The following is a 15,510-nucleotide window of genomic DNA, read 5'->3' as shown; positions in this document are numbered from 1 at the left end:
TTGAATTTTGAATTTCATGCCCCTGAAAGTAAGCAGCAACAACTGAAAGTAAGCAGCAACATTAAAACTTAAAACGAACAGAAATTATTACGTATATTAGGGGGTTCACCCCCAACTCAATACCTCGCTCTTTACGCTAAACTTTGTTTTTAGTACTTTCAAAAGAGCTATTTATTCCAATTAACCGGCCTTTGTTATTCAGGGGTTTGCGATTAGAACAAAATTCGAACTTTAGCTTAAAGGGCGACGAATTGACTAGAAGACGAACCCCTTTATATATGTAATAAAAAAATATGAATATAGAAGTACTTTACGTCAATTAATTCGTAAATTATGTCAGAACAAAATTTCGAGAAAGCCATTTAGCCAAAAAAATAACAAGTAAAATTAATATGCAAATTTCATTTCGATTATTCGTTTTCGGTGAGCCAAAAACAAAGCTGCATTAATTCAAAAACGTTTAGAATTTAAATATAAAAACAGGTTTTTTTAACTTAAAATAAGGAGCAACATTAAAACTTAAAACGAACAGAAATTATTCCGTATATGAAAGCTGCGGTCCCCTCCTCAATGCCTAGCTCTTTATGCTAAAGTTTTTGTTGTTATAAAAAATAAAGTTGTGAGACAGAGTTAAACTTTAGCGTAAAGAGCGAGGCGTTGAGGAGGGGACCGCCCCTTTTATATACGGAATAATTTCTGTTCGTTTTAAGTTCTAATGTCGCTCCTTACTTTCAGTTTAAAAAATCTGTTTTTTTATATTTAATACTAAAAGGATTAAAAAATAATAAGGCTCCAGGTGCTTATAGAATGGTAAATGAGTTTCTTAAATATGGTGGCTCTGAGGTTAGAAATAAGTTACTGAAGGGTATGAATATGATTTTGAAAAAGAGGAAGTGCCTAACGATTTTAGGAAAGCCACTTTATAAGAAAGGTGATAAGAGTGAGTGTGGTAATTATCGAGGCATTAGTCTGGTCTCTGTAGGTAGGAAATCACTTAGTAATATGATACTTTTTAAACTGAGAGATGCTGTAGACAAAGTTTTAAGAGAAGAACAGTGCAGTTTTAGAAAAGGTAGAGAATGTGTCGACCAAATTTTTACTCTTTGGTTAATAATTGATAAGTGCCTGAGTTATCAAACACCTTTGGTCCTCAGTTTTATAGATTATGAGCAAGCGTTCGATTTTGTTGATAGAAGAGCTTTAGCAAAGGTTTTATCCTTGTACGGTATACCAGACAAATACTTTAAAGTGATTAGTGCTAAATGCGAGAATAACACTGCTGCGGCTAAGGTAGGAAATGAGGTTAGCAGCTGGTTTTGTATTAAATCCGGAGTTAAGCAGGGTTGTGTTCCATCCCCCTTTATTCAGATTATTTTGATGGAATTTGTCTTAAGAAGCACATGAAAGGCAATGGGAGACCACGGAATCAAATGGGGAGGAAAAAGTCTCCTAAACTTAGATTATGCTGATGATTTAAGCATCCTACATGAAAGTGTGAGCAAAATGAATGAACTTTTAGAGGTTTTGCGTAGAGGTTTTGAGGTTTAGAGTTCAGGGTGCTAGAATAGGTTTGAAAATCAATGTTAAGAAGACTAAGTCACTAAGGCTAGGAATAAGTGAAGATGAAAAGGTGACGTTGGGGAACGAAAAAATTGATCAGGTGGGCAGCTTCACTTACCTTGGTAGTATTATTATTAAGGACCGGGGGAGCAGTGAAGATGTTAAAAGTAGAATGGCCAAGGCTCAGGGTGTTTTTTCACAGTTACAAAAATTTTGGAAGAATAAGAAGAAAAGTCTGCATACCAAGATTAGAATATTAGAAGCTACAGTGATGACAGTGGTCAAATATGGCTCTGAAGCATGGGTGCTCCGAAAAGTGGATAGAGATTTACTATATGTTTTCCAGAGAAATTACTTACGGATTGTTCCTGGTACCCGGCTGACTGACCATATTTCAAATAGTAGGCTGTACAAAAAATGTGGTTCAATACCGCTTTCTAGGGCTATAGTGAAAGAGAGGTTGAGGTGGCTACGGCAGGTTCTGCGGATGAAGGATGACAGATTGCCGAAGATTGTCCTTTTTGGCCAACCGTCTAGAGCTAAACGGAAAGCAGGTCGTCCTCGTCTGGGGTGGGAGGATGTCATAAAGAAAGATTTAAAGGAAATGGGAACTTCCTGGGACGGAGTTAAAAGGGATGCTTTGAATAGATTGGGATGGAAGAAGAGCATGCGTAGCTGTGTTGGTCTCAGGTGGTTTGGTGCTGCGGTGTGTTGTTAGTAGTAGTAGCTTAGAAGGAACTTCCTATATAAATTTAAATTTAGTTCAACATCATCCTCTCGAAGTGCTCCTTGCTTACAGTTTATTGTCATTAAATATTAAACACTCGATACATTAAGTCATGGAAATCCTTGAAAGTTTACATGAGACAAAAAAAAATAGTTAATGAACGAGACAAATTACAAATTTTCAGGAAAGCCGCCACGGCTTGAAACCTTAAGGTTCTTCTTCGCCTATTCCAGACACATCAGAGGCAACGCTGTAGCGTTGCCTATAGTAAAGGCCATGCGGCTCCAATGTTCTATTATTATTTTTTTTCCCCAGAGGCACTTCATACGCAAGGGGTCGTCGTAGAAACTTCAAAGGGGGCTCTTTCGATTGGAAATCGAGAGTTCTAGTGCAATTTTTAATAGCCAAAAATGATTGGAGGGCAACTAGCCCCCCCCCCCCCACGCCTATCATTTCCCCATTTCCCCACACATCCAATCAAAATTTTGAGATAGCCATTTTGTTCAACGTAGTTGATTTCCAGATAGAAAATATGTTTTTGAGGAGGACACTCCCCCACAACCCTCAGGGCAAGGGTTTTAAGTTATGCACTGGGGGCACATAAGGTTTTTATAGAATGAGTTGTCGTAGAAACTTCAAAAAAGGCTCATTCGATTGTAAATTCAAAGGGATAGTGCCTTTTTTATAGTCGAAAGTGATTGGAGGGCAACTAGCCCCCCACGCCGAACATTACCCCAAAAACATCCAATCAAAATTTTGAGATAGCCATTGTGTTCCGCGTAGTTGATTTCCAGATAGAAAATACGTTTTTGAGGAGGACACTCCCCCACAACCCTCGGAGCAAGGGGATTAAGTTATGGCCAGGGTGTATATATGATTTTTACAGAAAACGTTGTTGTAGAAACTTCAAAAAATGCTCATTTTATTGGAAATTTATAGGGATCGTTCCCTTTTTAGTAGTCGAAAGTGATTGGAGAGCCACTAGCCCCCCCCCGCCCCGCCTTCCCCCCAACAAATCCACTCAAAATTTTGAGATAGCCATTTTGTTGAGCGTAGTTGATTTCCAGATAGAAAATATGTTTTTGAGGAGGACACTCCCCCACAACCCTCAGGGCACGGGTTTTAAGCTATACCCTTGGGAAATATAATGTTTTTATAGAAGGCAGTGTAGTAGAAACTTCAAAAAAGGCTCATTCGATTGGAAATTCAAAGGGCTAGTGCCCTTTTTAATAGTCGAAAGTGATTTGAGGGCAAATAACCCCCCTCTCACGCCCACCTTTTCCCCAAACACATCCAATCAAAATTTTGAGATAGCCATTTTGTTCGGCGTAGTTGATTTTCAGATAGAAAATATATTTTTGAGGAGCACACTTCCCCACTACCCTCAAGGCAGGGGTTTTAAGTTATACCCTGGGGACATATAAGGTTTTTATAGAAGGCGGTGTCGTAGAAACTTCAAAAAAGGCTCATTCGATTGGAAATTCAAAGGGCTAGTCCCTTTTTAATAGTCGAAAGTGATTTGAGGGCAACTAACCCCCCTCTCCGCCCACCTTTTCCCCAAACACGTCCATTCAAAATTTTGAGACAGCCATTTTATTAAATGTACTTTGAAGTTCTGGAAATTAGGTCTTTGAGGATGACAAATCCCCCACAGCCCTCAGGGCAAGGGTTGTAAATTATGCCCCTGGGGGCATATAAGGTTTTGTATAGACAACATTGTCATATAAACTTCGGAGAGGGCTCTTTTGATTGGAAATTGAAAGTTCTAGTTCCCTTTTTAAGCGTCAAAAGATATTGGAGGGTAACCAGCTTCCTCCACCCCTAGACCCTATTTTCCCAAATGCATCCAATAAAAATTTTAAGATAGCTATTTTGTTAAAAATAGTTCAAAGATTATATAACAAAAATTCCGGTGTTGACACAACCCACCAGTGCCTGAGGACAGGCGGTATAAGTTATACCCTGGGGGGCATATATGGGTCTTATGGAAGGGATGCTCGTATTAACTTTATAGAAGTATCATTTGATTGGAAATTGAAAGTTGTAATTCCGTTTTTACGAGTCAAAAGAGATTGGAGGGCACCTATCCCCCCCCTCCACGTCCTTTTTTCCTCCAACCCATCCGATAAGAACTTTGAGATATTTTTTTTAATAGTTCAAAGACCATATAACGAAAACTCAAGGGTCAACGCAGCCCCCCAGGGCCCGAGGGCAGGGGTTGTAAGTTATGCCCTTGGGGAATATATGGTTCTTATTGAAGGGATGCTTGTAAAAAACTCAGAGATGGCTCATTTGATTGGAAATTGAAAGTTCTAGTTAAGTTTTTTCGAGTCAAGAGATATTGGGGAGCAACTAGCCCCCCACGCCCCCTTTCCCCCAATGCATCCAATAAAATATTGAGATAGGCATTAAGTTAAAAATTTCTCAAAAGTCAGATAACAAAAACTCAGGTGTCGTCACAACCCCCCAGGGCCCAGGGGCAAGCGTTGTAAGTTATGCCCTTGGGCATATATTGTTCGTATTAAATGGATGCTCGTATAAACTTCAGAGAGAGCTCATTTGATTTGATATTGAAATCCAGCCCTTTTTAAGAGTCAAAAGTGATCAGAGGGCAACTGGCCCCCCAATTCCCTTTTCCCAAAATACATCTGATAAAAAATTTGAGATAGCCATTTTGTTAAAAATAGTTCTAATATCATGTAACAAAACTCCTTTACGTATGGTCATTTCGTTAAAAATAGTTCAAAGGTCAGATAAGAGAAACTCCTGTGTCGACACCCCCCCCCCCAGGGCCGGGGCAGGCGTTGTAAGTATTGCTTTGGGGGCATATATGGTTTTTTAGGAAGGTATACTCGTATAAACTTCAGAGAGGGTTCATTTGAATGGAAATTAAAAGTTGTAGTTCATTTTCTCTGAGAGAAAAAGATCGGAGGGCAACTAGCCCCTCCCGCTCTCCATGCCTTTGGGCGTATCGGATGGATAAACCCATCCGATAAAAACTTCAGGTGACCCTTTTGTTAAAAATAGTTCAACCATCAGATATTGAAACTCCAGGGTCGACAAAACTTCCCAGGGCCGAGGGACAGGGGTTGTAAGTTATACTCTGGGGATTTATCTGGTTTTTATAGAAGGGATACTCGTATAAACTTCAGAGAGTGTTCATTTGATTGAAATTAGAAAGTTCCAGTTCACTTTTAAAGAGTCAAAAGTGACTGAAGCTTAATCTAGTCCCCCCACACCCTTTTTCCCCAAACACATCCGATACAAATTTTGAGATAACAATTTTGTTAAAAATAGTTCAAACATCAGATAATAAAACGTCCGAGGTTGACACAAACCCATTTTTTCACTTTGATATTGTTACTTTGATACCAGTTTTGATACATTGATGAATATTTGATTCTTTTTTTAAGTTTGATTTTGAAATAAGGAATTTTTAAAAACTTGAAATTTTTGCAATCAAAAACGAACAAAAATTAATTAAAAAAAAAACTCCGAAAAAATCAGTTTTTTAAAGAAGAGTAAAGGCCATTTTAAACTTAAGCTCAGCAAATACAAATACCTTTTAAAATTCAAACTCAAAATGACCAGAAATTACTATTAAAGAATAAATGAAACCCAAAACAAACAGAAATTAAATAAACAATCATAGCAAAAACATACAACAAGTAATGATATAAATCAATAAATAGATCTTAAAGCGAGTAATGCTTATATTGAATATGAAAATCAAGCTTAAGACGAAAAAAATATTTTCCTATTGAAGTATAAATGAAACTTAAAAAGAATGAAAAGTAAATAAACAATTGATACAATCCACGATATAATATATATTTGCTTGAATGAATAAATAAAACTTTAGAAGATTGAAAGCTGAGCCGAATATGCAAACTCGGCTTGAAAGAATCAAAAATCCCCACAGACAAGAATGTGAGAATGACATTTCTATCTCACAGTAAGTCTAAAACCTGCTGCGTCATTGGCGCTTTACTGAAAACTATATGCGTCTTAAACAGTCTTGGAAAGTATTAAAACAATTAAATTGAATATTTCATGTATAATCATAATAAATGTTGAAAGATCCATCAGTTCTAGATTATATTTCGCTGTAAATGTATTTTTATTTTCAATGTTGCAAGAACTGGCCAATAAAGCATTTCTAATATAATCCGTTTTCAGTTAAACGCCAATGACGCAGTAGGCTTTTGATTTTTATTTACAGTTAGGAAAGGAGGCAGTATCCAATCCCTTGTTTGTAGGGAAACTCTATTCGTCTTTAACAACTTTAAAAAGAGCTAATAAATTAAACTGAATATTTGATGTATAATGGTATTAATTGTTGAAAGCTCATCAGTTCAAAATGTTACTATAACTTTAATGTTTATTTTCAGAGATAAGTACAAAAGAAAATATTTATCACAAAATTAGGTTTTCAGCGAACCGTCAATAAGGTAGCGTGTTTCAGACTTTTACAGTGAGAGTAAGATTTCATACCCAAATTCGTGTTTGTGGTGATTTTTGTTCGTTTGAAGCTTGGTTTGCAATTTCGACTTAAGTATCACTCTTCTAAAGATTTATTAATTCATTCAAATTAATATCTATTATATGGTTGATTGCATTAACTGCTTATTTACTTTTTGTTCGTTTTAAGTTTCATTTGTATTTCAATAGGAAAATATTTTTTTCGTATCAAGCTTGATTTTCATATTCAATCTAAGCTTTAATCGCTCTAAGATCTATTTATTCATTTGTATTATTACTTGTTGTATGTTTTTGCTATGATTGTTTATTTGATTACTGTTCGTTTTGGGTTTCATTTATTCTTTAATATTAATTTCTGGTCGTTTTGAGTTTTAATTTTAAAAGGTATTTGTATTTGCTGAGCTTAAGTTTAAAATGGCCTTACTTTTCTTTGAAAAGCTGATTTTTTCGGAAAGTTTTTTTTTTAATTAATTTGTAAAAAAAAAATTTGTTTTTAAAGACAGAATATCATAGTTTATTAGACTAGGTTTGATAAATATTTTTGTAAAAAGCAGGAATTTGCTTTGGAACTTGATTTTAATATAACTTAAAAGGATTTAATGCCCCAAAACAATCATCCAAATCAGGCATGTAGAATTCATAATAAGGCAAGGAGATATTATGGGGAGGAAAAACTCTCCTGGACTTAGATTATGCTGATGATTTAAGCATCCTAGAGAAAAGTTCGAGCAAAATGAATGAACTTTTAGAGGTTTTGCGAATTCAGGGTGCTAGAATAGGTTTGAAAATTAGTGTTAAGAAGACTAATTCACTAAGGCTAGGAATAAATGGGGATAAAAAGCTGACGTTGGGTAACGAAAAGATTGATCAGGTGGGCAGCTTCACTTACCTTGGTAGCATTATTAGTAAATACAGTGAGAGCAGTGAAGATACTAAAGGTAGAATAGTCTAGGCTTATGGTGTTTTTACGGTAAAAAAAAAGTTTGGAAGAATAGGAAGATAATTCTGCAAACCAAGATTAGAATATTAGCAGCTACAGTGATGACAGTGGTCAAATATGGCTCTGAAGCATGGGCACTCCGAAAAGCGGATGAAGATTTCCTCGATGTTTTCCAGAAAAATCGCCTAAGGATTGTTCTGGGTCCCTGTTTCAAACAGTAGGCTGTACGAAAAGGGTGGTTCAATCCCGCTTTCTAGGGCTGTAATGAAAGAAAGGTTGAGGTGGCTAGGGCACGTTGTTCGGATGAAGGATGTCAGATTGCCGAAGATTGTCCTTTTCGGCCAACCGTCTAGGGCTAAACGGAAAGTAGGTCGTCCTCGTCTTGTGTAGGAGGACGTGATAAAGAAAGATTTAAATAAAATGGGAGCTTCCTGGGAGGGTGTACAATGGGAGGTTTGAATAGATTGGGATGGAGGGGGAGTATGCGTAGATGTGTTGGCCTCAGGTGGCTTGGTGCTACGATGAGTTGTTAGTAGTAGTAGTAGAAGTAATGCATCCATGGGCCGCAGCACAGAGAGGAATACAAAAGATCCTTGCGATATTCTTGCTCATTTGTAGAGTTAAACTTGAAAAAAAAAAAGTTTTATTTAACTGAAAGTAAGGAGCAACATTAAGACTTAAAACGAACAGAAATTATTCCGTATATGAAAGGAGCTGTCCCCTCCTCAACACCTCGCTCTTTACGCTGAAGTTTTTTATTGTTTAAAGAAAAGTTGTGAGAAAGAGTTTAAATTTAGCGTAAAGAGCGAGGCGTTGAGGAGGGGACAGCCCCTTTCATATACGGAATAATTTCTGTTTGTTTTAAGTTTTAATGTTGCTCCATACTTTCAGTTAAAAAAACTAGTTTTTCAATTTAATTTTTGAACGTTTTAGAATTAATGAAGGTTTTGATTTTGGCTCACCGTACAAGAATAATTTAAACAAAATTTGCATATTCATTTTACTTTTATTTGGTTAAATGGCTTTCTCGAAAGTTGTATAATTTTATTTACGAACGTTTTTATTAGTAATAAATATACGTGACTCACGAATTAACTTAGCCTACGTAACGAACTTATATATTCATATATTTTAATACGTATATTAGGGGGTTCGCCCCCTATTGAATACCTCGCTCTTTACGCTAAAGTTCGAATTTTGTTCCAATTTTTTAAAAATGACCCCTTAATCACAAAGGCCGTTAGTTAGAATAAATAGCTTTTATGTAAGTACTAAAAAATTTTTGGCTTAAAGAGCGAGGTATTGACAAGGGGGAGATCCCAATCATATAGGTAATAATTTCTGTTCGTTTTAAGTTTTGATGTTGCTCCTTACTTTCATTTGAAAAACTTGTTTATTTTATTTAATTTCTGATCGTTTTTTAAAATAATGCTGGGAAATGCGGCGCGCCCCTTCATAGCAATGTCCCTTCTCCCATGAAAACTTCCTCCATGGAAAGATCCTCCCACATAACCCTCGACCTCCGCCCCCACTACCAGAAAAAAAACCTGGAAACGTCTGTATACTTCCCAATAACCAATACTATATGTAAACATTGGGTTAAGTTCACAACTTTCAGCCCTTCCCCCGGGGATTTTGGGGGAATAGGTAAAAAAAATTTATCATGCTTTAGTAAGTTTATGCTTTTTGTAAAGAACATTTTTCAGGTTCTTGATGAAGGAGCAAAGCAACAACTAACACTAACTGTTGGATCTCAAGTGAAACGATTTACTACAGATCTTCAGCGGCTTTTAAAAAGTCAACCAGGAAAACAGGTTAGATGCCCTTCTTCTGGTGAATTACCAAAGAACAGTGGTTCTCACACTTATTTAGCCACTGTACCCCTTTTTAGTCACAAAACGTTTTAGGCACCCCTTGTCAGCTACCGGTCCTAAGTAAACTATAGCTAAAATATTAAACAAATCTTGGTTTTCTAAATTAAAACAAATCACATACCCCCAAAAAATTTCGTGCACCCCCGAGGGGTACGCGTACCACAGTTTCAGAACCGCTGCCATAGAGTATGGTAAAAATTAGGGTATTTTTTTATTTAAACAATCAAAGACCGCCAATGTCTTGGATTCAACATTTTCTTAAAGGACAAAGGATTATAGGATGCAACAATTCTCAACTAGACCTTCTGAGGTCAAAGAATCTAATATATTGTATAGATCATTTGAAAAATAGGGAAATCAATTTAAGAAGATAAGTCTTATCCTATGAAAGTAATGGCCGAAGTTGACTCTTAAAAAGAAGAAAATTATAGCTTTGCAGATTATGCAAGATATATCTACAAAACTAGATCCAACAAACTGACTCCTAATATTCCCCTATATTTGTATCATTCTAAAATTAAAGCTTTACTGAAACCACAATACCAACGCAAAAAAGGATGTTCCGTGTAGGAACAGAAAAGTCCGTACCTAGACTGCAGGAAATGAAAAACAAATTGTAAGGCTCTCAATAGTCTTCCACCGGCAATGATATCAAAAACATTTAGGCTACAATTATAATTTTCTGAAGAACCCAAAGGAAGCTCAATTTTTATTTAAAGCGCCAGTTTTTAAAGTTCTATAAATATAGGCAATATCACGAATCATTTTATTTGTGCGACTGCTGCAGATATTTCTTTCATGTCTGCAAAGCAATAATTTTGTTCTTTATAAGAGTCAACTTGGATTTGTTTTCTGAAAAAAAAATGTTATTTTAAAGTCTATTTTTGTTCGGATTTCAACTTTTACAGAAATTTATTTACTTAAAGGAAGTAAATTTATTAAGCATAAAGATAAGGCACTCTTACAGATTCACCCCTTTAAAAACCAGTTGGTATACAGTTTATTATGAATTTGTTCAGTATCCCTGTCAACATTTCCTGAAATTTGCACCTTAATACCCTTAACCTTAGTAGCAGTCACAATAGAAGTTTCAGCCGTAGTAGTAGTCTTATTATTCTTCCCCCTCGATTTCCCCTAGTATTCTTATGATCATCCCCCTCATAAAACTTTGTTAACCTCGTAACTCCCTTAAAGCTTCACCAGAATATTCTTGGCCTTTTTGGACACTAAAGGTCAAACACGCCCCCCTTTCCAATAACAAATACTTTATGTAAATAATTGGTGAATTGTACAACTTACTGCCCTTTCCCGGGGGTATTTAGGGGGGGGGCATTCCCTGAGGCATAATTACCAGACCTTTCAATTATGTTGAACAAAATGACTATCATGAATTTTGATTTGATTAACTTTGGGATAAAAGATGCATGGGAGGGCGACTGGTTGGCGTCCATTGACTTTTGACTCTCAAAAAGGTCATTAGAACTTTGAATTTCCAATCGAATGAGCCACATTTAAAAGTGTCTACGATAACTCCTTCTATACGAAGTGTCTTGGCGAAAAGGAAAAAAAAGTAGATTCTGCCCATTTCGCTCTTTATCTTGGCATCGTTATTGCGCTGCCTATGATACCAGATATAATCATTAAACTAAAAAATGTTTTGTACGAGAGTAACATTGCTGCAGTTAAGGTAGGAAATGAGTTTAGTGGCTTGTTTTATATTATATCAGGAGTTAGGCAGGGTTGTGTCATATCCCCATTTGTATGGATAATCTTGAGGGACTTTGTTCTAAAGATCAGAGCAAAGGCAATGGGAGAACACCGAATCATTTCGGGAAATATAACTCTCCTAGACTAGACTTTCATTATGCTGGTGACTTAAGCATCCCAAATGAAACTGTCAGCAAAATAAACAAATTTTTAGTGGTTTTGAGAGTTCAGGATGCAAGATTATGTTTGAAAATTAATATTAAGAAGAGTAAGTCGTTAAGACTAGAAATAAGTGAAGATTAAGAGGTAATCTTGTGTAACGAGAAGATCGATAAAGTGGAAATCTTAACTTACCCAGGTAGAATTATCAGTAAAGTTGGTGGATGTTGTGAAGATGTTAAAGGTGGAATAACAAAGGCTTAGGGTGCGTTTTCCAGAATTGAAAAAAGTTTAGAAGAAAGAAAGGTAAGTCTTCGAACCAAAATTAGAATATTGGAAGGTGCAGCGACGTAAGTGGGCAAGTATGGTTCTGAAGCAAGGGCGCTCCAAAAGACGGAGGAGGATTTGCTAGATGTTTTCCAGAGAAATTGTCCACGTATTATTTTGGGTACCCGACAGGCTTTCCGTATCTCAAACAGTAGGCTACACAGAAAATGCGATCAAATCCCGCTTTCTAGGGCTATAATGAGAATAAAATTGAGATGAGTAGGATACGTTTTGTGGATGAAGGATGACAGATTGCCAAAGATACTTCTTTTCGGCGAACTGTCTAGGGCCAAACGAAAGGCAGGTCGCCCGCTAACGTTGTGCGAGAGTGTCGTAAGAAAAGACTTAAGAGAAAGGACAACCTCTTGGAAAGGTGTAAAGAGGGAGGCTTTAAATAGATTAGGATTGAGGAGGAGTGTGCGTATCTGTGTTGGCCTCTGGTGGCTTGGTGCTGCAGTGAATATTCAGTAGTAGTAGTAGTAGTAGTAGTAATATTACTAGTTTTAGTAGTAGTAGTATTATTAGGAGTAGTAGTAGTAGTTTTAGTTGCATTTGTAGTAGAAGTAGCATTATTACCAGCGGTGATGACGGTAGTATCAGTAGTTGTATTGGTCGTATTAGTCATAATAGTTTTAATAGCAGGAGTGGTAATGATGGTGATGATAGAAGTAGTAATAGTAGTAATAATAGTAGCAGTAGTAGTAGTAGTAGTAGCAGTAGCGGGGCTGGATTTAAGTCTATGGCACCCCAAGGCCCATACGTTTTTGGTGCCCATAGGCTCAAGGATTTTTGGCACCCCTAGCGATTTACAGAAAAATCCCTGAAAATTTGGGGATAGTAAAAGCCCTGAACAGAAGGCAACTGATGAGTGATGAGCCAAAAGTAATGCAAGAGAGAGGTGATACCGAGCTCTCAACTGCCATTCTTGGGAGACATCTGTCAGTTTATAAGTGGCCACGGAATTCCTGTGTTGTTTTAAAATCCCTTTTCTGTGAATAGGTAGCACAGCAGCAGAGTACACCTGGCACTTTGACGATAAATTACATCAGTCTAATTTTTAGTAAAAAAAAAATCGTTCTGTGTTTTTTTTTGTGCCCCTCGGCATTGTACGCCCCTGGGCCGCGCCTGCTGGGTCTATTTTTAAATCCTGGCCTGAGTAGTAGTAGTAGTAGTATTGGGAGATTTAGTACTAGCAGTAGTTTTGACAGGAGTAGTATCAAGACTAGTAGTCTTGAAACTCTTGACTAGTAGTCTTGAAGTATCAAGACTAGATAAAGCACACTAGATTTCTGATTTTCCAATTGAATAAGACTTTCTAAGACTTCCTGAATTGATTTAACTTTTTATGATCTTCAATCCCATATTTTGAGTTCAGAAAAAAATAAGAGATTTAAAAAAAAATCCCAGTAAATTTTTCGTCATATCTCATCATCATCATCATCATCATTTTATTAATACTAAACTCTATTAAAGTCTATATCTGGCTCCCAATTTTCTGCACTCATTTTTTCTATCATATCATGGATCTCTCGCCTGTGCCCAGCCATGCAGGTACGCAGCCTACAGGGGAGGAGGTATGCTCTGGGCTTGGGCCCCATGAAATCTTAAATTTTTCCGTATATTCTTGGTATTTCTTATTCAAATTATCTATTTTTTTTTATTTCCTTCCCCCTTCCCGAAAAGCTCATAGGAACTTGTTTGCGACCATATTAATTCTCTTTAGTTTTGCAGGTTCTTCTTTCACAGTTTTCATCTGTCTATGAAAAAGTTTACGGAAGAAGTTTTAGTCCAATTAACTATGGAGTTTGTTTTTTCGATGATCTTTTGGCAGATTTGTCTGATATTGTTGTAGTGACATCAATTGAAGGAGACAAAGTTATCTCCCTTCCTAAACGGGAACAAACTCCTGATGAAATGGAACGTACTAAACAGTTTGCAGCGGAGGTAAAGTATTTTTGTGTAACATTAAACACAGAAAAAGAGAAGGGCTTCTGAAAATTCTTATAACCCCCACTTTTCTTCTTTTTTTCACTAGTAAGAGCGCAGAAGAACAAATCAGACTTTAATAAGACGGTGTTGTTTGGCTTCACTCAGGACATCACTTAAGGGAAAAAGGGATTGGCTTACGAAAATACGCCACAGGCGTAAACCAATGAAGTTAAAGCGCACCTTTTATTACGGGACTATTTAAAAGCAGCGTCTCTTTTTTCCTCTGGCTTAATCAAGTAAACAAGAAGTTTCAGATGTGAAATTAACAAACCCAGTTAAACTTAAATGAAAAGTATTTATTAATAATTTTTTATATAATCACCAAAACATTTTATGCTTTCACCATTAATGCATTTTAAAAGAGTACTTTGTTTTTTCGCAGAGGATATTCCCTATAGACAAATATTGACTCAAAAAGAAAATATAGGCTATCAAATCTAGGCAGCTTGAAGAACTTTCATTTGTAAGTGGGACCTTCTTATTCAGATGGAATTCAAGCTATGTAAGACAAAATAAGATATATTTCCAAGAAGTGGCCGTCATGAGCCCAGATGGGTCAAATTAGCGCTTCGGTCAGTAAACACGCCAAAAAAAATGTATATAAGAAGATTGGTCAGGATATCAAATTAAAATCTCAAAAAAGTTAAAAAAAAAATTTAATGCGCCGAGTTTATAAAGAGAATAAACCAAATAAAAAATAAAGATAATCTAATGGTCAATGGACAATGGCCATGGAGCTTTTCGAGAGGGAATAAGAGTGTTTTGCTTCCAAATTGTATTGGTAAACAAACTCTATTATTGAATGTAATTCATCATGAATAAATTTTTTCTTATCTTAATATTTTGACTAAACCTACAAAACCCAATCGGTTAAAAAAACTATAAAACAAATTAAGAATTTTTAATATAATCATTGAATAGTAAACAATCTTAAGACAGAATAGAGTAGGGGGATGAGGTTTTATTCACTTACTCAACATATCAACTATGACAGGAAAAAAGCTCTTCTACATCTTTCTCTGAAAAATTTTATTGGGGTAAAAATGAGGATTTTTGTTGAAGCAGAACGAGGGAGGCAAGGTCGAAGAAGGGAAAATTATCTAGGGAAAAGTGAATTTACCAGGGGGTTATCGATGGCTTTTGTTAGAGAAATCAGAGAAAATTTTTCTTTCTCTTTCCTCGAGTGAGACTAGATTGGCTATTGGAACAGAGGAGATTAAAGGAACTTAACCCTCGTTGACAATAATTCTTAGGCAAGTTTTCGGGCTATCTCTATTATAGCTGACAACTCATAGGAGATGGCAGGACGAAAAACGGGACAGGCGTACTTTAGGATTAGCATACAAATGAAAGGAACATTCTCAAAGAATATGATTTAGGACACTATGACGTTTTTTAAGGTGTTAAAGAATGAGAAACTGGGTACTGGCAAGTTCTAAAATATCATTATTATGGTAATTCCGCTTTAAGACCTTCAAGATGATAGCATCGACTCAGGTACACTATTGGGTTTTTCAAGTCTGTTACGTTAATGTGTCTACAAGCTGAACTTGATAGAAGGGGGGTTGGTGTATAAAATAACTTTCCAAATCGCTTTTTCGAATTGTATCTTAGAACTTTTCTTGGACATGAAAATCAATAGGATTATAGGTTTTCTCGCAAATATTTATGTTCTATTTTACAATTGGTGTGGCTTAGTAGAAAGCAAATATTTGACTTTATCTATCTTATTCAATGAGCAATAA

At 36.2% G+C, this 15,510-nt stretch overlaps 1 protein-coding gene across 2 annotated transcripts in view; it reads left to right on the top strand.

Annotated features, from left to right (window-relative positions):
* The window catches only part of LOC148946207 (meiosis regulator and mRNA stability factor 1-like), a 344,665-nt gene that overhangs the window by 224,434 nt on the left and 104,721 nt on the right, over positions 1-15,510 (top strand). The window contains exons 16-17 of one of the 2 annotated variants that reach the window (XM_089098279.1): positions 9,416-9,523; positions 13,508-13,720. In XM_089098279.1, coding sequence (XP_088954405.1) covers positions 9,416-9,523; positions 13,508-13,720 — 321 coding nt within the window. The remainder of the gene's footprint in view (positions 1-9,415; positions 9,524-13,507; positions 13,721-15,510) is intronic. The other variant, XM_089098280.1, reaches the window with a different exon arrangement.

This window comes from Artemia sp. Qi Xiang Cuo, chromosome 12, assembly GCF_049724085.1.
Source record: "Artemia sp. Qi Xiang Cuo chromosome 12, ASM4972408v1, whole genome shotgun sequence".
Lineage (NCBI taxonomy): Eukaryota > Metazoa > Arthropoda > Branchiopoda > Anostraca > Artemiidae > Artemia > Artemia sp. Qi Xiang Cuo.
This window is presented reverse-complemented; position numbering and strand designations above follow the sequence as displayed.